Below are 22,952 nucleotides of genomic sequence, written 5' to 3'. Positions count from 1 at the left end.
CACCACGTCTGATTTTGTTTGAACCAAACAGGCCTAAATACCTCTAATTGCGCCCGCGTTGATGAAAAGTCGATGGGAGTTAAAGCGGCCGATCACTAACGGGGCTTAAATCCATCTGTACTCGTTTATTTATTTATTTCCTCGATTTGTCTCCACAAATCACCTGCCATGGGGGAATGAGAGCGATATTCGTTTTGTTTGTGATCCAAGGACGGTGGGGGGGAAGTGGGGCTCTGGAAGCAGGCCTGGCGCCACACGGCTTCATAGGTTTTCTTTTCCTGTTTTTGACCTAAGTCCACACTGATCATGTACAGAATGCACTCAATCCGACCTGTCAATAGAAATACAGTATTGTATATGAAGGTACACCCTGGCTCGAACTCGGTTTTAATTTATAGATTCATTTTCGTTATTTTGGGAAATGAATCCTCTCTTTCTGGTTTACCGTCTTCAATCAGGCAAATTAACATAGCAGTCATTTGAACAAATGTAGAATTTAATGGAATTATTTGTATATGCTTTGGCTCAAATAGCCGCGCACGCTCTTGTTCTCCTGCAGCAAAATCAAACCAGCACGAGCTCGCCTTCCAGTATTTTACATGTATGTCCACAAACAGGAGTCCCGTCATTGCACCGACTATATGAGATTAAACAAACACATTAAGATGTCCAACGTGGGATAATTTGAGTATGAAAAAAACTATAAATCAGAGGACGGGAGTGGCAGAGGATTGAATTGAATTGTAGTGTTCGTGCGCGCGTGCCTTCTTCCGTATGTGTGTATTAAAAAAAAGAAGAAGAGGAAAAGAGGGGGGAGTCACGTCGCTGACATTTCCAAACTCCCGCTCTGATTGGCTCTTATTTGAGGAAGCTCACGGGTTCTTTCAACTAATAAGCGCCTCCCCGTCGCTCTAAAGGACATTATAATGCAAGGGACCTCCTTTTTTTAACCACAAACCGAATTTTCGTTCATTTAGACGATATATACTTTTTAAATTGCCCCAAAGTTGTGGGATTTTTTTGGACCGCATTTCACCCTGGAGCGGTACGCGATGCTCTCTCACGCCGACCTCCTGGATGCTCGGCTGGGTGAGTTATCGTCACTAAACTCCGGCCCTAAACTCCAGTGTAAGATTCCAACTTCTTCTTCAACATTGTGATGTGATAGACAGACTGTGTGCTTAATTGTGTCAACAGCTAAATGCTTTATCGTTGGTGTATGCCATTCTTTGCAGTAATGTATAAGGAATGATAAATGATCTGACAGCAAAACAAAAATAATGTTATTTAAAATTACAACCCAAGCTACAATGAGTTTATTTGTTGTATTCTTTGAATTATTATGCATGTGTTGCCTTTTTTCGTGTGACTCATTTAACAATGCGGCGCTGTAAGATCTGTCATGTATTTACTCAAAGCCGCTCTCCTCCTCATCCTCTCAGGGATGAAGGATGCTGCAGAGTTACTCGGTCATCGAGAGGCTCTCAAGTGCCGGCTGGGTGGCGGGGTGCCCGACCAGGGGCACCCGGGAGACATGGCCCCCGGTTCGGACTCCGTGGAGGGAACCACCCTCTTACCGGGAGAAGACATCGCCACCGTGGGATCCAACTCCGGCGGCATGACGGTGAACGGGAAGGAGCAGGAGAAGCAGCAGCAGCAGCAGCAGCAGCAGCAGCCGCAGCAGAGCTCCAGTCAGTCCGCCAAACAGAAGCGGCACAGGACGCGCTTCACGCCGGCGCAGCTCAACGAGCTGGAGCGCAGCTTCGCCAAAACCCACTACCCCGACATCTTCATGAGGGAGGAGCTGGCTCTGAGGATCGGCCTCACGGAGTCCAGAGTTCAGGTAACACACTGGCGCAATGTGGATGTTACAGGATGTAAACACTCGCGTGGTGTATAGCAGGGAACGGCTTTGGCTCCAGATTTTGATCTCGTGATCTCTTTTTTGTAACCATACAAATGTCCAACATCGTCCTTTAAATCCTTCTGGAAAGCGATGAGCAAAGTAGGGTGGAGAGGAGAGGATTCAGGACGAACACGCGCTTGTAGATGGAGAGTTAGGCCACTTCTAAAATGTCCCATAATTCAGTTACTTGTCACTGGTCCTTGTGCCCTGCATCTTTTGGGCTATTAGGTGTAACGGTTTGGCTGCAAATGCTTGAAATATCAAAACTAACGGGGTGGATTGACGCCACTAGTGCAGTCGAAGTTACAATACACACAACGTATACTATTATGCATCATTAGAGTAATAGAATCATTTAGAAATATCTTATTATTTAGGTTCATCACTGTATCCTCTTAGTATGCTCAAATGAGAAAAGAAAGCCCCCGTGTTATTTCTCACGCTACTCGTTGTGTTCTGATGTGCAACACACATTTGTTTTAGAAAATACAAGCTCAAGCATACTTTGATTTCATTATTTGATCCAAATATGCCACGATTTGTCCAAAAAGCAATCAATATGTAATTCTAAGAAGTCGTGTCCAATCTGATATACGAGTGGCTCTGTCCAAGGTGCTGAACATATGGCTCACTTGTGGATAAACAAACAGAAATCCGGGGCCCTTAAAGTAAAAAATATCCAGATGGCTCTTAAACATTTCAGAGGGATATTGCATAACGCCATGTTGGCTGGCACCTGGAAATATTGAATTTGGGTGGGGGAAAGTTATTCATTTATTTCTTTACATTTGCTTAATTTTCGTTTCCTTTTTGTTTCTGTGGACCTGCATATTTTGCATAAAATTACAAATTATAAAATTATAATTATAAAATTAGGCTTTGGTAATGATTTTTTCTTTGCTGTCTTTACCATTACAAATGGGACTTATACCCTTGCCAAAAATAATGGCCAATATATTATCGGGAAACATCTTTAAGAATGTCCTTCATTATTTAGAAAATAATTAGTATTGGAATCTGTGGCACAATTTTTAATGGAATTAATGCGTGAAATTCATTTATTTATTTTATTTTAAAACGCAAACGTTATTTATTTAGCTTATTTATTTATGTTTTAGGTGGTGGTGGGGAATAAAACGAACCACTTTAAAAAACAATGTATACTGGCCAAGACTGGCAGTGCTTGTAACAACCGTGCAGGAACAAGCCTCTAATAAACCAAACACATTATCAACCAATTTCAGTCTTATTTATTACGGTGAACGGGTTATTAACCAGTGATGTGAAATTCATGCAAATTATCCCACTGAAAGCAATAAAAACCAGTATAACCATTAGTCACCTTAATAATGAATTATTTCTTCTGTGCAGCGCGTGGTCCTACCGGCTCGTGCAGGTCGCTGTTGGTAAACATTAGTGCGGGTCGAGCAGGTGCAGCCTTCGGTGGGCGTGTTGGCCCGCGCGCGTGCCTCCACAGCCTCTCCTCTCCAGAATGCTCCATCAGCGACGTCTTAATAGGACTCAAGAATATATTGTACTTTTTTAATCGAATGAGAAATTGCATTTTCTTTCCCCCCCTCCCCCCTCCGAGTGTAATGGGCTTGGGCGACGTGTCACGGATGGCTGAGCGGAATGAGAGCGAGATTTCACTTTTAATACGAAGGCATCGACTCACGGCCTCGCGCGCGCATTAATCACGCCCGAAGATGGTGAAATCTGTATAAAGCTCAAAGGGGGGGACGCGCGAGCGTTATTTCTTTAGCTTGCGGATAGGTGGGTCGTTGTGCTTGCGGGCTCTCGCGCGTGGACCTGGTTGAGTGGACATTTACTTTCACGTGGATTGTGTACAATAATGCGGGACATTTGGATTTAAATCCACATGTTTCCTGCTGCAGAACACCAGTGATAAAATACACCCGCGACGGCTGCGTTTGTATACAAAAATGTAATTTAATATACAATGAAATTCACAACCCCCGACCTCTAATCTGTTTCAGTTCCACCCAAAGCCTCTTAAAAACAGAGGGTTCAGTAGCCGGATGATTGACATTTACAATAGCTTCATTTAAAAAGGATTCTCCTAATGTGTGTGTGTGTGTGTGTATGTATGTATGCATATATATATATATATATATATATATATATATATATATATATATATATATATACACATACATATATATATACACACATATAAATACACTTTTATATATATATATATATATATATATATATATATATATATATGAACTCATACATTATACTAATGCAATTTAGAACAATTCATGAGTTCAGCCCAGGCTATAGTTGCAGTGGATATAGTCTTATTCATTTCGTTATGTCACAGTAGACACATAGACAGTACAGGGTCAGATCCAGACCTGCTGGTAAAGAGGATTAGTGCTGAGGACATTGTATACGAGGTGCTATGAAGGACGCAATCTCCAACCGTCCCTGCTATAACATACAATTATATACCCATATGTATATCATTATATACACCATATACAGTGTTGTATACATGTTATAAAGACAATAATGTCCTATCAGAGCCTTAAAGTGTGGCGAGATTTTCGTCTGAGTTTCGTGCGTAAACGGTATTTTTCTCCCATGCAAACACGTATCCTATAGGAACATGTTTCCAACATCTGCCTTGATGCCGTCATCACGGTGTAATACACACACACACACACACACACACACACGTGTTCCTCGGTCTGTAGGTCTCGTGGCTCACGGCCGTGTCTCTGTGCTCGCAGGTTTGGTTTCAGAACAGACGCGCCAAATGGAAGAAAAGGAAGAAGACCACCAATGTGTTCCGCTCCCCGGGGACGCTGCTCCCAACACCGGGCCTGCAACAGTTCTCTGCCGCGGCCGCCATGGAGAACAGCCTCTGCTCCTTCCACGCCAACGACTCTCGCTGGGCCACGGGGATGCCGGGCGTCTCCCAGCTGCAGCTCCCGCCGGCCATGGGTCGCCAGCCGGGCATGCAGTCCCTGTCACAGTGCGGCCTGGGCCCGGGGCCACCAAACTCCATGGGTCTCTCCAACGGCCTTTCCTCCAACGGCTCCGGCCTGCAGTCCCACCTCTACCAGTCGCATTTCCCCGGAATGTCGGCCTCTCTCTCCGGCCCCACGAACGTATCGGGCTCGTCGCAGCTGTGTAGTTCCCCGGACAGTGACATGTGGAGAGGGACAAGCATCGCGTCACTGCGGCGCAAAGCGCTGGAGCACACAGTGTCCATGAGCTTCACTTAGTGACATTTCAACAACAACCACAACAACAACAACAACAAAACACCCCGCCGCAATCCTCTCCTCCCAACTTCCTCCCCTCCCAGCCCCACCCTGCGGCTCTTTTTTCGGTTTTTATTCCAGCTATTAGATCAAAACGAGAGCGCGAGCTAATCAGGCCTGATGTGAGCAAATGGAGACTGCACTTCATCTATAGGCATAATGGCAGAAAGTGAAGGACAACACTGATGGACAAATGGAAGAAAAAAATATCTTGGGTTTGGGGTTATTTATCTTAATTCAAAAGGATTTGATCAACTATTGATGATGAATACTATTGTAATGATCTCTAGACTAATGGCCCTAATTACTGAGAGCCAAAACAATCGTCGTATTTGCGTTTTCATTGAGTGTGTCTTTACGCACACACGTTATTGTGTTCAGGTGAAGTTGTGTTATGTCAAACGGTTATTTATAAGATTGGGTATACATTCTGGTAACAGCCTACCTACCACACACGCACCACACTGTTGGTGGGCCTATTGAACTGGGTCTCGGGCATGCACTGTGCATGTGGATTTAAACGCTTGGATAATTTAAGGAGAAAATGATGCCCACTCAGATTGAAGAGGTATACTTTTGTGAGGCGACCTGCAGTCTCGTCTGCATGAGAGGGGAGCATAAATCTTAAGAGGACAAAAAAAACAAACAATGATCTTTCAGTAGGCCTATGCTGTTTTAGGATGTTTTGTGTAGATAAAACATTCTTGCTATATGTACCCGCTGGTCTTTTTTGTGACATGTTTTAACTTATTGTATGTGCTATTACTTGACACATTTCTTAAATGTTTGATCAAATGCTCCACGTTGACGGGTTTGTACCAATTTAAAAATGAACAAACAAATAAAAGTAATTTTCAAGAATGTCAACACAAGAATGATTCATGTCTCCATTAAGTTTGACGAGATATATAATGTCCATTTTGTACAAATTCCAACGGGCACTCCACCATGCCAGTCGGTTGTTGATGGTACCTGTAGTTTATTTGGATTGTCCCAATGAAAAACTATAATGGGACTTTTATATATATTTGTGGGATGTAATGTTGTTGGGCAAACTTATATTAGTGGTCGTTGCTCAGTGACCAGTGTCTGAGGTGACTGGGTTAAAGGGTTTATGAAGGGTGACTGGTCCCAGTGTGGCAGACAGGAGCGGTAAAGATGTCAGCGCGGGGATGTGACGGTCATTGCTTTTAGCATGACGGTCATCCCACTGAGCAGACTGGATGGACTGTAACTAAGCAGGAGGAATCACAGTGTGTGTGTGTGTGTGTGTGTGTGTGTGTGTGTGTGTGTGTGTGTGTGTGTGTGTGTGTGTGGTTTCTATAGTGTTTAATAGAAGGCTGAATTGCTGCTATGATCCATCCTTCGAGAAGTACATATGACAGCAATTGATTAGTTTGCAGCAAAACTCATCTTGTTAAAATATCCAATATTATTCTAGAAATACCAGAAGAGATGAAAACACAAGGCCGTCCAGTTGTCATGGGAGTGTGAAAGAAAATTTAAGGCAACAGGAATTCCACCATTTTCCCGCCTGTCAATAATCTTATGCTATAGGTAGTTTCTAAGTGACATATAGTAAATAGGCCAATTCTGTCACATGGACTAGCACAGAATCATATTGCAGATTTCACATTAATTATGTGCATAATTCTAAATGCAGATAGGCCTGCAGAAACACTGGGGGACTGGACCCATGCACCACACAGAGATTCACTTTAGATCCTACTCATTTCTTATAACTTTAATTATAACAATACAGTTGAGGAAAATCTATAAGTTCAAAATACTGCATCACTGTGTGTCCTGGAATTATCAATAACTAGTTCACTGGCTTACTTTAGCTTTCTAATGCAGCACAAGCTGTTTATGGGAGGAGCTGTCTTGCACCTGTCAATCAGACCACTAACACAGTGATCAGCACAAATCCATTAAATAAAATACCAATTAAGTAATGAAACAAGTGGATTGAGGTGTTTATGGGACGAGAAAAGAAACAAAATGCAGAAGACTCAACTACGTTTAGCAGCGCAGTCGCATTCACAATCTAACAATCACTACAGCATCCATAACATAGAAATAGTACGAATGTTGATTATATGTTGATGAAGCAATGGACAAACACATTCCTCAGACACTTCTGAATCTAAACTGAGACACTGTCACACTGGAGTTGTTTAACAGACACGTTTTCTATTATTTCTGAATTATTATTACGCCTATAGAGATTACAGTGTTTTGCATGCACTTATTGTAAGTCGATTTGGATAAAAGTCAGCTAAATGACATGTAATGTAATGTAATAACAAAAACATAAAACACAGATAGTTAAGCAGTTTTACACCTTTTGATCATTTGACATTTATTCAAAGTTCCTCATTACTTGCCCACCAGTTGTGTAATAAGAGAAACTCACCTTGTTTGCGTTAGCTTCATTTCTAATTATCCTGATGTGAGATGCAAACTCGGCTCCGGGAGAGGTAAATAACATTTTTCCATTATGAAAGTGAGCGAACCTCACTGTCTGTGTCAAAGATTATAAGTGTCAACTTGAGCCTGAAATCACAGCAGCCCAAATTAATCAGCGTGTTAACCTCGTCTCGTTGTCAGCGCTGAGGCCAATTTACGGTCACGGGATGGTAATTGATGAGATATGGCATTACCATAAGCAGTCCCACTGCCTGTAAACTTATAATTGGAGTTTCTGTAACAATGCAGGGGGGGTTAAACAAAGGATTAATCATAATTAACAAAAGTATATTACTTTTCCCATATTAAACAGTTGGTTCCCACCTTTTCTATTAACATAAATTTGTTTGCAGTAATTTACTGAATTATTGAAAATACCAACTCAAGTCAAGACCCTGAAACAACTATTTATTCTTCTTTGCTTTGTGTGTGTGTTTGCTTTGCTTTGTGTGTGTGTGTGTGTGTGTGTTTCGGTTATATGCAATTAACTTGAATGAGATTAAGTTTTTCAACATACAATAAAAAAACAAAAGACAGTTTTTTACAATTTGTATTTCCAAGCTATTTGCAACTGACGCAATAAACAGGCCACACTGGATTAATGTACAGACTGGAAGACAGGCCAATTACAGAAAAGCAAGAAAGCCCTAATTAAGAAAGAATAATATTTTTCCACATTGAATTTATAGTCAAGTCTTAGTGAATGTATGGAAGAAAAAACACCAGGTTATCAATTGTTTGTGCTTATGATGGTCAACCCCTTTTTTAGGGCATTTGTTAGCAGCTCTTTCAATTTGACATTGAATGTCAAAATAAATGGAAATCTTTTGTGAAACAGAGAGAAAAACAACAAATTGATGCTATCTTTCTTTTGAATGGCTATTTTGTTTCATGATGGTCACCAAGTCAAAGTCATTACTTATTTGTCCGTTACTATATTATTCACTTACACACCACCTAGCCCAGTTCTAGCAGCAGTCTATATATATATATATATATCATTTTTTTATCAGAATGAATGCAGGTGGCCCACCTTCCCTGCAGAGGCATGTAATTACACGACATCGCGTGACAATAGTCGATCAGCCGTTATAACCACAGCCAAAGTGACTGCTGCTCCACCCATCCAGACTAGAGCTGTGTGTGTGTGCGTGTGTGTGTGTGTGTGTGTGTGTGTGTGTGTGTGTGTGTGTGTTGTTCTGGTTGAGCTATAGCTCTTATGTGGCCCAGCCCACCAGATCCAGCAGCCCCGCGTTGACTACTACTGTGTCCTGGGCCGCAGTAACAGATGTGAAATCACATTACCCAAACGCTGCAATTAGTCTCACTCGCTCGCGGGTTAATGAGTTTGTGGAAATGTGCGACCCATTCCTCATTAGGTAATTTCTCATGCACTGATGAGAGAGGGAGAGAGCGATGATGTGGGTGTAGCATATAGCTGGTATGGTAAGTGTCCTGTCACCACATACTGTAAAGCAGAATGCAGCTGGACATTACAAATAATCATGGAACGAGACTTTCCAGCATGCTTTTTGTTGTTGTTGTTGTTGTTGTTGTTGTCTGAGGATGCCTGTGGGTAAAAAAACATTTACACTGTCATGTCCTCTGTAGTGCAACTGCGGCTTTGTTTTTTTAAAGCAGCTCCGATCACCTGTTGGGGTTACATCCCTCTGTCTCATTATGGACTGGCTATATGCGTATGTCCTCGCCGCGAGGCCACAGACTCTGCCGGTGAATAGACAGCCCAGGGCAAAGCTCTGTCACGACACAATGGACGACAACAAAGGAACTAATTAGCAATCAATTACCGACGTGTTTCTGCCCTGCACCTTTTATCTGGTTAGAGTGGAGAGCAGGTTACCACTCAGCATGTCCCATTCATACACACACACAGACACACTCTCACACACACACCAGCTGCTGCCTGTATTTGTGTGTACACGTGCGTGTGTGTGTGTGTTTTTAAAGAATTTGGATCATTGCAGTGATGTATGTGGTAGCTTGGTGATATGTAGTTTAATGCAAGACAATGTCTCTAAAAGGTGAAACAAGCTTCAATGTAGACCTTCAGATGGGAAGTTGCTTTGCTCTGTGCCTGAAGGTGTAGAAGAAGATCATGTTCATCAGCCTCATATGTGACAAAACATGCGGAGGGAATTTTTCTTGTGTTCAAAATAATTTTTCGACCCACTATAAATGAATGAAGTTTATGAAGAAGATGAAGAGGCTACTGAATTCAAAATGTGTTTTACGTTTTCAATTATTCAACGTTAACCACAACGCAGCCGGTAATGAGAAGAATATCCTCGTCTCCTCGTCTCCTCTGAAGAAACGCCTCAGAGTCTGACGGGACGCTTGAAGGGATTCCTTCTCAAGGATCCTCCGCCATGAGACTGCCAATGTTTGTGTCCTGATCGACCCCCCAGGTAGCGTCCTGCACCGGGGCCGGTCCACCTTTTTATACTTGTAGACTTTTAGGTTTCGTCCTCATGGCCGGCCTGTGCGTCTTGCAGGGCCAGGGAGGCCCCAGGTCATGGCCTTGACAACCAGCCTCACAAACTGCATGTTCATCTTTTGATCTGATTATAAACGTCACGTAAATAAAAGTATAGAACTGGCACCATCTTGAACATGTTATTATTGTAAGAGAGGCCGGCCAGTCAATCTGGAGCACATTTAAATAAAATCTCATTTGTGTGGTAAAGTTTTCACATCATTCATGCTCGACTCAAACTAAATAAATAATCTAAAATAAGGTTTTCCAATCAAGATCAGCTGTGAATAATGTTTTTCTGTGTGAAACTGTGCTTTGATAAGTTCAATCATGTCATCCTGAGACCACAATCATGGTCCAGATATAAATTGTTGTTTTTATATTATTTATAAACTTGGGTGGGCAGCATGGGTCTATATAGATGTACATGTCGTATAATTTCATATATATAAATGTATAAATATATTTATGTATATTTTATTTACACACATATACAAAGTGTTTATATATTTAACTAGACATCATTATATAAAATCAATTTTGCTCCACCTTAACCAACTGAAGCTGATTAAAAAGTTGTGGTAGTTTTGTGTTAATATTTTGCCTGCTCAGCCCGTTAGTGCTGCCAACATGAATCAGGAAATGAGAAATGCAGACATCTGCTACAATAGTTCAACATTTTACACATCAGAATGACGTGAATTGTTTAAGTAGTAGAAGCAAGAGTCTTATTTGTGTTTAATTATTGCACATGGACAGATGGGCTAACTGTTTCCCAGACTTTGTGCAAAGCTAACACACAGCTAAGCTCGCTGACTATGGCTTCATATTTAATGGGCCAACAAGTGGTGTCATTTTTATCATCTTACTCTTGATAAGAACAACAAATAAATAAATAACGGCATTTCCCAGAATGTTGAACTATTCTTTGAAAGAAATACACACATTTATATAACAGGGCAACAGTGACATTTTTACATTTATTATACAAATTTAATTAAACCATCCCTTGTGTGGTTTTTGGGTCTGTGGGACCCGTTTTCATTCCCTACACATGTATATTACATACAGGATGTTGTGTGTTCATGTGTGTGTGTGTGTGTGTGTGTGGGTGTGTGTGTGTGTGAGTGAAAGAGTTCTGTTTTTATGCTGCCGTTGTCAGAAGAAGCCCTTCAGAAGCCAGGAAGTGAAGAAATTAAACGGTCTTCTTGCCCAAGAAATGAGCTGCATGGCTGCCAATGTGATAAGGGTGCATTCAGGGCCAACACGGATGCAGCTACTCATGTGCAGGACGTCAAGTCTTCTTTTGAGCTTTTCATCCCAGATTCCATCCAGAAACTTATTCTGGATTGCACTAATTTAGAAGGAAGCTCATCATGTGTTGAATATGAAAAGACAATGTGTTCAACGGGGCTGATGTGTACTCTAGACTGACACGTTACTGTGTGTGTTCAGCTTGTGTAAACCGACCTGAATGGGTTCAATTCAATTCAATTCAGTTTATTTTGTATAGCCCAATATCACAAATTACAAATTTGCCTCAGAGGGCTTTACAATCTGTACACATACGGGTTAAATGTCTAATGAAGTTCAAATAAATAGGAAAAACCTTACTTCATTTATTTGTAGAATTTCTTTCCACTCATATCTTGATTATAACAAGGGTTAACTGTAAATATTTGTAAAGTTATACTTCTGAATAACAAAAAAAAATGTTTTATATAATATATATATTTAAAAAAATCTTGTCAAAAGGGTGAAAACAGGTATGATGACAACATGAACATGACCTACTTCTACATTTCAATGGCAACACTCATCCATCCTTAAATTAAATTGAGGACACATGGCGATGGTTCTTATGCGGTTCAAATGTTCACCTCATTTCTTTGTGCCTCAAACTGAGCAAATGTCACAATGTAGTTGGTATTCATAAGAGCCCTCCAACGATTTATGCTTGAAGTCAGACAAAGAACACATGAAGCTTCATGCAGACTTTTCCTGTTGAAACCCACTTCACTCAGATGTGCTGCAGTGGTGGAAACAGAGATTATCATTCATGTGACTCTAAACTTTAACAACACAATTCTACTCGGCTGACCACTGTGATTGAGTCGTAGCTTTGACCTTTTAGACATAATCCTGTTTTTTATTGGTTGGACACTGTAATGGTGTTACAAACTGGAACCCAAAAGCACGACTCTGAGACGTCCTTACTGGGTACAGGCAGGGTCAAAACCGGGAGATCAGTTCGTGAGGCAAACAAGTCCAAAAAGGGGCCGGCAGGGGGTCGAAGGTCGGGGCAGGCAGATCAGGAATAAAGTAAAGTAATGCTGGAGAGCTTAGCACGAAAACACAAGACAATCTGGCAGAGGACAAGTGCAAGTGAGGGGACCTAAGTAGTGAGTGACTAACTAGGGAATGGGCTGCAGGTGAGATGGGCGTGAGAACCAGGTGAAGGGAATGAAGGACGATCAGGTATGACCGGGTCTGAAATGACATGAGAGTTAATTAAACCAGCAAACAGAATGAAAACAACTAATAAGAAGGGGAATTCGTGACAGACACAACAGATCACAATAAATACACTGTGGTTCAAATGTACAGGAAGTCATCCGCTTTCTCCAGATGTGGCGAGGATCAACAAAGACTGTAACTTCATGTGAAAACTAGTTTATTAAAGACGAAAGCAGCTTCAACAGAAACATAAAGGGTGTTCAGTCTGACTTCACAGATCAAACGTATGGGAAGGATTCCTTCATTGTCATTTAGGTTTGAGGTGGATTCAATGGCCTCCTTGAGGAGGAGGACGGAGCAGCTGCCATGTCAAATCAGACTCACGGAGCTATGACACCTTAGTGGAGACCTGGAGTCCAGCTGGATTCTGGATATGATGACAGACGGGATGAAGTTCAGAACTACAAACTGTCTGCGATGCAGGTGCACATGAGGACACATCTGGAGCTGCTCGTCCTCACTGGAAACAGAGTGAAGATATGGCAGATAAGCGGTAATAACAGTTAATTACTTCATCAGAAGTATAACATCAGAGAATAAATGTATATTTATCTTTTGAAAGGAGAGGGTTCACCGTGCATCCTGTCTCCTTTCCTCTTCTCTCTTCTGGTCTGCTTTCGTTTCTTTCTCTTTTCCTCTCCTCTCTCTAAAAGACAAAAGAGGACACAAGAGGAGATGATAGTTAATAAACGACTCCAAATTGAGGGTTCACAGTGCATCCTGTCTCCTTTCTTCTTCCCTTGTCTGGTGTTCTTCTTCTTCCCTCCTCATGTCGTTTCTCTCTCTAAAAGACAAATAACGTGGAGTTACAGTTATTAACTTGAACTGAGGTACACAGAATAACTTATAAACACACTGTTACAACTCCTTCAGTGTCATATTATGGTGATAAGTTCATAGTAGATGCAAAAGTATACATATGTACAATATATTATGTTGAACATTGTTGCTCCTGGATGGATCACAGCCAACCCAATTATGTTCAACACAACTCCTTGTCCTTGGTCATGGTGGCCACAGCACTTAAAATAATAAACTTAATAATTCTCAAAATTCTGACCCTTTGATTTTTTATTAACAGCATTTACATTTACTTTTACTTTCAATACTTAATGGAGTTTTACAGAACTTAGTTCGGGAACAATGACCACTCCCTGAATGCATGCAGCTCACTTCCGGCTTACTAAAGCACTTAAGTCCAGCACACCTGTTCAACCCCCCTTGACTCTGTCTCCACATCCCTCCCCCAACCCCTTTGTTTTTAACATAGTGTTCTCTCCCTCTCACAGGAACAACGGGGGACTCCGCTCTCCGAAGCTTCAGAAGAGACTACCCCCATCCACGAGTCTCCACTCCCCCGTTCCCACCAGCCACTGGGACACCGCCGACCTTCCTTCTCTTTCATCCCTCTACCCCCTCTTCTTCCCTTACCTCTTACCACTCGACCTCCATCCCTTCCCCCTCCACCCCATCCCTACATCCCTTCATCCCTCGACCCCTTTTCCGCCTCATAAATTTTTGCAATAAACTGTTCAAAACCCATATTGCTACTAGCGTGGTCATTGTTACTGAAAGTACATTTAATATCAGAAAATTACTTTTGATACTTAAGTACAGTAAACATCAGATACTTTAAGACTTTTACTCAAGTAGTATTCTCATAGGTGACTTTCACTTTTACTGGAGTCATTTTCCAGTAAGGTATCTTTACTTTTGGGTATACTTTATACACCACTGATGATTTGTCCAATGTAAGTCTGGACCACTATTACATGTTACAGTGAAGCTCCCCGTGGAAAACCAATAGATTTAGTGTCACAGCCCGGTCTGGGCGTGTGGCTTGCTCATTTCAGCGCCTCCCTCTCCACTGTCGTGACACGCACACACATACACACACGCGCAGAGACATCTGGGGAGGAAAGTGTACCGCGAGGAGGCTTGGAGTGCCTCTCATGATAACAACTCTGCATCTCAACAACCTGCATCCATCATCATCAACGCTAACATCTGCTCTGAGCCTCAGCCTTAAATCTCTTTCTACCCCTCCCAAGCCCTCGAATCCTCACCCCTCGTTCTCACTCTCCCCATTTTTCTTCTTCCTGCTTCTCTTCTGTCCATCTTTCTCCCACGAGTGGCTACCTCCTTCTTTTTTCTTCTTTCCTTTCTTTACTTAACCACTCTGCTCCATCTGCTTTGACTCAACCAAATCCACTTCATCTGCAGAATACTGTATGTGCACGTGGTTTTTCTTCTTCTTCTTCTTCTTCTTCTTCTTCTTCTTCTTCTTCTTCAAGCACCCTTAAAAATCAATATTTAATGATGATGTTATCAGTGCTTTTATGTGTAATTTAGCCAGAGTGTCAGTATGAATGAGACACTGTCATATTTATGGCGTCGGGCATTTATTGTGTGTTAATGGCTGCTCCTGGTGGGACACAAACCAAAACCCAGTGGACATCTGATGGATTTGTCTGTTTCACTCCTGTTCATGCATGCATTCACAGCCATGCGTGCACGTGTACAGTACACGTCTGCCTCCACGCACACACGCACACACGCACAATCTCAGCATCTAAAGTATACAATGTGGCAAATGAATGCCCCTCTTTGATGTGTCATTGTTTTGCTTTATTGTACCAGAATAAGAAGATGAAGGACGCACTGAATGTGACGGGTGTCGTCTCCCTTTGGCTTGATCTGTCTCGCGCCATCAATCAAAAGCAAACGTTTTTTTTTAAATTTATTTTTGGAAACAGACTGCGTGCGTCGCAGGGGTACGTTTTTTCTTTTTCTTCTTTTTTTTGTTTTTTTGTTTTTTTGGTGACATTTTCCTGAAGCCGCGACAATTACTTCAGCTCTGGGAGCCAACATTGTTGAGAGGCAATAATCATGATAGTTTTTCTCCGTCATTTTTCTCCCAATAACAAGCCATTTGTAATGCAATTAGGCGCGCTAACGTGAGAGGCATAATACCGCGGCCCCTGGGACAGATGAGAGAATATGCAGGACATTTATCCCGACAGTCAATATTGGATTTCTCACTAAGCAGCTGTGCCTGCTCTCTCTGACATTCTCCACCTCTGCACAGTGATCCGTCCTGATTAAACGGGCTTTTCTACTTTATCAACATTCATTACATGACCCGGTCATGCATGGCGACGGAAAACCCAGCGGCAGCAAAGTTACTGGCTTTCCACGTCGGGGCTTTCCTGTACTTCCTCTCCTTCCTCGAACTCAACTGGTGCGTGAAAGATGATACGACACGTCACACGTGGCTCTTCTCCGGATCTTAGACGGTGTTTCACATGGGCAGATAGGTGTGTGGCGGTATTCCCCAAAAACTTTCCTCACCCAGACAGACCAGGCTAGATTGGTTTTCACGTTGCACCTGAATGCAGGTGGCTAAACTAGTTTTGTATCAGTGGTTCTTCTATATTTCCTGATTTGAACCACCCTTATTGGAACAATATTTTAAGCCTGGACAAGTCAAAATGTCTGTGGGCATATTTCTCGTTTTATTCAGTTCAGTCACCTCTGCTAAGATGCAGAAAATATGGTTTAGTGTGCAACTAAAGATAAGAGAGCAGCAAAGAGCTATCAATCCGTTGATGGCAACAGCAGCTAAACATTGCCCCCTCGTGGCTGTTGAGAGCATCACAGTGCTGGACGAACTTTTTTTTTTTGATTCGTTCATGCAATTATTTATTTATTTAAAAAAAATCTAGACAGATGGTCAATAGATTTTTTTCTTATTATTTTATCTCATCTCGGTACCACTTAATGAAATATGTCTGTTAACTCTACAGAGAATCATACAATTATTGTTCCATCAAAAGACAGCTAATAAAACGCAGAAAATGCATGAAAAAGAGGGCTGCTGTTTATAGCTGATTGCAGTCGATACATTTATACATTGCACTGAATCATTGTCATTGAGCGCATTGATTGTGTGGACTAATCAATGTTTATTAGGCTGGATGAGACTGGCCGGACCACAGCAGAGGCTGAGTGATGAAGGAACACATTTACTGAGTGTCAACGGCCCACCCACATGCACTGGGCAGACATGTTGCAGAGTCTGAGGGGACTTCGAACTCTATGTTTAGGGGACAACATATGGTTCGTGTTCCCAAATTGGATGTACAAGATCGATCAGAATTTAGTGAAAGGAAACCGATTTTTCTGTCATTCAAGGACATTTGACTATCAAATATAGTAGAAGAGTCCTATGTACTCAACAAGGAGGCCGTGTCAGGGAGTGAAACACTACAGGATAGTATCCTAACTTGCAATTGGCCAATAATTCATTTGTAAACAAAGAGGATGGCTTTTTGTTGTCTTATTTTAAGTCAATACTTAAAAAAGGCCTTGCATTAGTCCTAATGGTTTGTCTGCCATTGGCTTTGTTTCTCTGTCTTTTTCTTTTACAGCGTTTCTCTGTCTTTTGGCACAAGTGCACCCATCATTCCTTGCTCTGGTTAGCGTATGTCTTGCCTGCCGACGCCTCCACCAGTGAGCCACTGACACTGACATGGATAGAAGCATCAGACAGGAGCCCCCAGATGCAAGGAGGCGGCTGAATACTGTGCTGTTTTTGTACCGGTAATTGGAGACGGTCACCGCCTGCAGCTGAAAGAATGATTTCCAAGACATGAGCTGAAAGGCCACTGTTTGACGAACGGGGCCTCCTGAGACTTTGCAAGGAAGTGGAAGTGGTCCTAAATCGTGAACCCAGCAGGTTCAGCCTATTATACACTACGCCAACGCAGACTGGAATTATTTTTTCAACCCTCTCAGCCCTTTAGCTACATGTTGGGCCACTGCACTCTCACTGCGTCAGTCTGTCTGATTGTGTTTTCCTTGATAAAAAAGAGGTCCCTTGATGCTCCAGAACAATTATTCCACAGTGTGCTCTGTAATTATACTATTATGTAGAATTATTCTCATCTTCTGCCTGCGCTATCAATCGTCGCTGCACAATTGCACAAGTGTGTTTGCTGCCTTTTCAAGGGCCAAAGCTCTTTTCTAGTACAATGTACAATTTCTAGTCTATGTACAATACAGCAAAATGAGCACACACCTCGGACAATATCGGTGCATTCTTAGTAATGAACAGAATGATGGTTTGTCCAGTGACCTTGCTAATAATTAGTCGATACTGGAAAGTTTTTTTTAGACATTTAATAATATTTACACTCTCAGAGAATAACTGAATTAAAGAGGTTCATATCCTGTTATTTGTCCCCTTAATATAGAATAAGTCTAGGACATGAATGTTTTGTTATCATTTGTCCTGACTACAAAATGTGTCAGATAAAAGACCAAACAAACAGGCCAGCATCAGATGAGAGTCACCAGGCCTCCCCCGAAGAACTCCGCTGGAAGGTAATTAAAGGAAGAGTGTGTTATCCATCGCTCCTCATTAATGCACTTTGAATTAACCACTTTCAGGGGAGAGGAATGGGGAGGAGGGTACAAGGGGAGAAAATCCATGCAGACTTTAAAGTAATCTCTCTCTGTCAGGTCGGTCCAAACGGGGAGGGTCGGCTCATTACGGCCCCCGCAGGAGATGAATGGGTCAGTCAGGCAGTAGAGCCGGTGCTGGACCGCCGCGTTGACAGGCAGAACTGTGTGTGTGTGTGTGTGTGTGTGTGTGTGTGTGTGTGTTTGAGAGGCAACACTCAACAAGCCACAAGGCAAAAACACTTAGCTATGTGCTATCTTGGCCAGGGAGCAGGTGTGCAGTAGGAGGCTGCATGCTGGGATACGGGGAAGGGTTGAGATGCTAATGTCTGGAATCAACAATCGCTCTGGTTTAACTTTGACCACATGGAGGGGTGACGGTCACATCTGGCCAGCTGAGGCAACCGTCACAGACATCACACCCCTTAAGGTTTCATGAGCTGCTTCTGTCTCTCAATTAATACATTTTGAAGTACGTTTATTTACTTTACTTGCAGTTGCATTGAAAAGTGAACAGTATTTCATGCATATCTTGCATTGTTATCATGCCCACAGCCCCCCCACAAACAAAAATAATGCTGTTCCAACATTTGCCAGCAGATGGTGTTGCAGTCTTTTGCATTGGTGAGGCAGCTCTCATTTGCATTTATTTTAATAGTGAGGACATGAAGCTTCCTGAATTAATTACCAAAATGAGTCATAACTGAATTTCATTCAACATCAGAGCAGGAGCATTTGCCAACTTATCAAACAACAAAATGTACTGATTCGAACAGATGATTTAATATGTCACATTGCATACTTTGTATGCTGTCACATTATTTTCACGTAATTGTGTATTTGATCTTATCCGCCACTCTTGCATTTCCTTTTTAAATCCTGATATCTGTGTATGTGGCGGAAATATGGGAAGAGGTTATATACAATTATATGACATTAGATTGGGAGGTCAACTCTGTGAATAGACCAGCATAATGCAAATTAATATATCTGTTTGTCATTCAGAGCAGTAAAATGAGACTGAGACTGCACACACACACAAACACACACCATCGAGTGTTTTCCCCGTTTCCTTCGCTGTCGTTCACATTAGCAAAGCCCACTTTAGCAGCGAGACCCCGGCTGATAGGTTCAGACATCTTCTCAACACAAGGCGCACATGGACTAATTATCATCACTGACCACTGGCTTTTAAATGAAAGTAATACACCTTGAATAGGTCATGAGCATTGTTAGGCTGAGGGGCTCTTAGACCCAATGTTATTCATTATGTTCATGGTTATCCTGTCCGGTCGTCCTGTGTGGCATCTCAGACCTTCATCTCTTCGAGAAAATGTCAGCCACCATTAGCTTGAGATAATGCAGGCCAGAGTTTCACACAGAGTGCCTCTTTGTTCAGATGAATGAGAGCAAGTGTGGGCTGAGCGGCTGAATGAACGTCATCTCTTACACCGCATCTGAGTTTGACCTTTCACAAAGGCAGCACAAACGATTAGTCTCATCTAAATTAATTTGCCATGTATACAAACCAGATTGCATCACATCCTTCTCTCTCTTTCTCTTTTGTTGTTGTTGTTGTTGTTGTTGTTGTTGCTGTAACAATACTGCTGTATTGTTCTCCACAGTTTTCTCTTGTTTTGTCAAAAGACGTCTTTAATACTGTACTTTTGAATACAGCTATACGTTTTAATGCTTTGTCTTTCTGTTTGTGTCTCACAAGCATAGAAAACCCCAGGTGGAGCAGGTGGATCGCTGGTCAAGTATAAACAAGTGCCCGTATTGTGAATATCTCCCCATACAGACATGCAGGAATGGACACAATATCGCACACTAAACCAGTCCTTGCTAAAATAATGGAATAATGGAAACACAGTAGAAAAGGAAATGTTACTGATTTACTTTTCTTGATTAGCTTTTGCTTCCACCGTATCAATCTAGCTGCTCTCAACTCTTGGTTTGGAAAGGGAGATCACAAATGCCAGTTTGTAATGTTTCCAGTCAGAATGCTTTCTATTGCTATTGAATTTTGCCTTCTTCCAGTTTCTTTAAAAAAAAACAACAGCAGCCAGGATCAGGAGCTTTTTTCACTAAGATGGAGGTGTGTGACTTTTATCGGTCACATAGAAATACATGAAATGTTCACGACCTGTTAACGACACATTACTTGGGAACAAAATGTGTGTAAATGCTGTGTCGGCAGCACAAGAACGATGACAATGGTTTCAATGTGGATCATTTTTCGTCGTGGCCGTACAAATTAAAGTCATTCACGTGAATGCAAAGGACGGAGCTCATGACGTAGTATCAAACAGTGAGAAAGACAAGGTGGACGTCTAGGGGGGGGGGGGGGGGGGGTTTGGAAGGGTCGGACAAACACATGCATGACTCGTGAGATCAGTGTTTGTGTCCCAAAGTGTGGTTGTGAAGTTTTATCTTAAACCTAAACCATGGGGTTCATTTTGAAAGTCGTGCTAAGCGATGTATTGACTGTTTGGCAAACTGCCGTGTTGGATGACCATGATTGTTTGTTTGTGATTCAATTCAATTCAGTTTATTTTGTATAGCCCAATATCACAAATTACAAATTTGCCTCAGAGGGCTTTACAATCTGTACACATACGACATCCCTGTCCCAGGACCTCACATCGGATCAGGAAAAACTCCCCAAAAATAACCTTTGACAGGGAAAAAAGGGAAGAAACCTTCAGGAGAGCAACAGAGGAGGATCCCTCTCCCCGGATGGACAGAAGCAATAGATGTCATGTGTACAGAATGAACAGCATTTACAAAGTTACATAAACACATTACATGAATATGACAAGGTATGAATGGAACTCCAATCCATAAAACAGAAGGAGGTAGAGAGGGGGGGCAGGGCGCATCAGCAGGGCCAACGCGGGAGGCCGGCTCACCAGGCATCAGACACCTCCAGGTCCAATGGACCCTATGAGACGTGAAGTCACAACGACTCCGGGGAGGAAGCAGAGTTAATAAGGTGCAATGGAGAGATGTAAATTCATCCATAAGGAGAGAGAGAAGAGGAAATAGGTGCTCAGTGTATCCTAAAACATCCCCCAGCAGCCTATAAGCCTATAGCAGCATATCAAGGGGCTCGACCAGGGCAAACCTGATTCAGCCCTAACTATAAGCACTATCAAACAGGAAAGTCTTAAGTATATTCTTGAATGAGGTGACTGTGTCTGCCTCCCGGACTGAAAGTGGAAGCTGGTTCCATAAAAGAGGAGCTTGATAACTGAAGGCTCTGGCTCCCATCCTACTTTTTAGGACTCTAGGAACCACAAGTAGCCCCGCATTTAGTGAGCGCAGCTCTCTAGTGGGGCAATATGGTACTACAAGCTCCTTAAGATATGATGGTGCATCACCAATCAAGGCTTTGTAGGTGAGGAGAAGAATTTTAATTGTGATTCTTGATTTTACAGGGAGCCAGTGCAGAGCAGCTAATACAGGAGTAATGTGATCTCTTTTCTTAGTTTTTGTGAGTACACAAGCTGCAGCATTCTGGATCAACTGGAGGGATTTAAGAGACTTATTAGAGCAGCCTGATAATAAGGAGTTGCAGTAATATAATCTGGAAGTAACACACGCGTGAACCATCTTTTCTGTATCTTTTTGAGACAAGATGTGCCTGATGTTTGAAATGTTACGTAGATGAAAAAATGCAATCCTTGAGATTTGCTTAACGTGGGAGTTAAAGGACAAGTCTCGGTCAAAGATAACGCCGAGATTCTTTACAGTGGTGTTGGATGCCAGGCCAATGCCATCTACAGAAACCACATCACCAGATAATTGATCTCTGAGGTGTTCAGGGCCCAGTAAAATAACTTCAGTTTTGTCTGAGTTTAACATCAGGAAGTTGCAGGTCATCCATGTTTTTATGTCTTTAAGACATTCTTGAATTTTAGCGAGCTGGTTGGTCTCCTCTGGTTTGATCGATAGATATAATTGAGTATTGTCTGCATAGCAATGAAAGTTTATGGAGTGTTTCCTGATAATATTGCCCAAAGGAAGCATATATAAGGTAAATAAAATTGGTCCAAGCACAGAACCTTGTGGAACTCCGTGATTAACGTTTGTGGTCATTGAGGCTTCATCGTTTACAAATACAAATTGAGATCGATCTGATAAATAGGATTTAAACCAACTTAGTGCGGTACCTGAAATGCCAATCGACTGATCCAGTCTCTGTAATAGGATGTCGTGATCAATGGTGTCGAACGCAGCACTAAGGTCTAATAATACCAGTACGGAGATGAGTCCTTTATCTGATGCAATTAGGAGGTCATTTGTAATTTTCACCAGTGCTGTCTCTGTGCTGTGGTGTTTTCTAAATCCTGACTGAAACTCCTCAAATAAACTATTCTGATGTAGGAAGTCGCACAACTGATTTGCGACTACTTTCTCAAGGATCTTAGAGAGGAAGGGAAGGTTAGAGATCGGTCTGTAGTTAGCCAACACCTCTGGATTAAGAGTGGGCTTTTTCAGGAGAGGTTTAATTACAGCTACTTTGAAGGAATGTGGTACATGCCCTGTTAGCAAAGACACATTAACAATATCCAGCAGAGAGGTGCCAATTAAAGGCAACACGTCTTTAAGCAGCCTCGTTGGGATGGGGTCTAAGAGACAGGTAGACGGTTTAGAAGTAGAAACCGTTGAAGACAATTGGTCTAGGTTAATGGGAGAAAAGCTATCAAAATATACACCAGGGCATACAGCCGTTTCCAAGGCCACTCCTCTTGATGACAGATCGGCAGTAGTTGAGGGCAGGAGAGCATCAATCTTGCCTCTA

General features: G+C 42.1%; 1 protein-coding gene across 1 annotated transcript; it reads left to right on the top strand.

Moving 5' to 3' along the window:
* The first annotated feature begins 1,052 nt into the window (after positions 1–1,052).
* Positions 1,053–5,163, top strand: LOC117736644 (homeobox protein orthopedia B-like). Its single transcript, XM_034542111.1, has 3 exons — positions 1,053–1,089; positions 1,443–1,843; positions 4,666–5,163. The coding sequence occupies exons 1-3, from the start codon at positions 1,053–1,055 to the stop codon at positions 5,161–5,163; spliced, it is 936 nt and encodes a 311-aa protein (XP_034398002.1).
* Positions 5,164–22,952: the final 17,789 nt, after the last annotated feature.

The sequence above is a fragment of the Cyclopterus lumpus genome, chromosome 9, assembly GCF_009769545.1.
Source record: "Cyclopterus lumpus isolate fCycLum1 chromosome 9, fCycLum1.pri, whole genome shotgun sequence".
In the NCBI taxonomy this organism is placed as follows: Eukaryota; Metazoa; Chordata; class Actinopteri; order Perciformes; family Cyclopteridae; genus Cyclopterus; species Cyclopterus lumpus.
This window is presented reverse-complemented; position numbering and strand designations above follow the sequence as displayed.

Excerpts from the sequence above, each read along its gene's own strand:
- LOC117736644 (XM_034542111.1), top strand. The coding sequence starts at position 1,053 with ATGCTCTCTCACGCCGACCTCCTGGATGCTCGGCTGG. Across the intron at positions 1,090-1,442 it reads CCTCCTGGATGCTCGGCTGG|GGATGAAGGATGCTGCAGAG; the intron begins GTGAGTTATCGT and ends TCATCCTCTCAG. Across the intron at positions 1,844-4,665 it reads TCACGGAGTCCAGAGTTCAG|GTTTGGTTTCAGAACAGACG; the intron begins GTAACACACTGG and ends CTGTGCTCGCAG.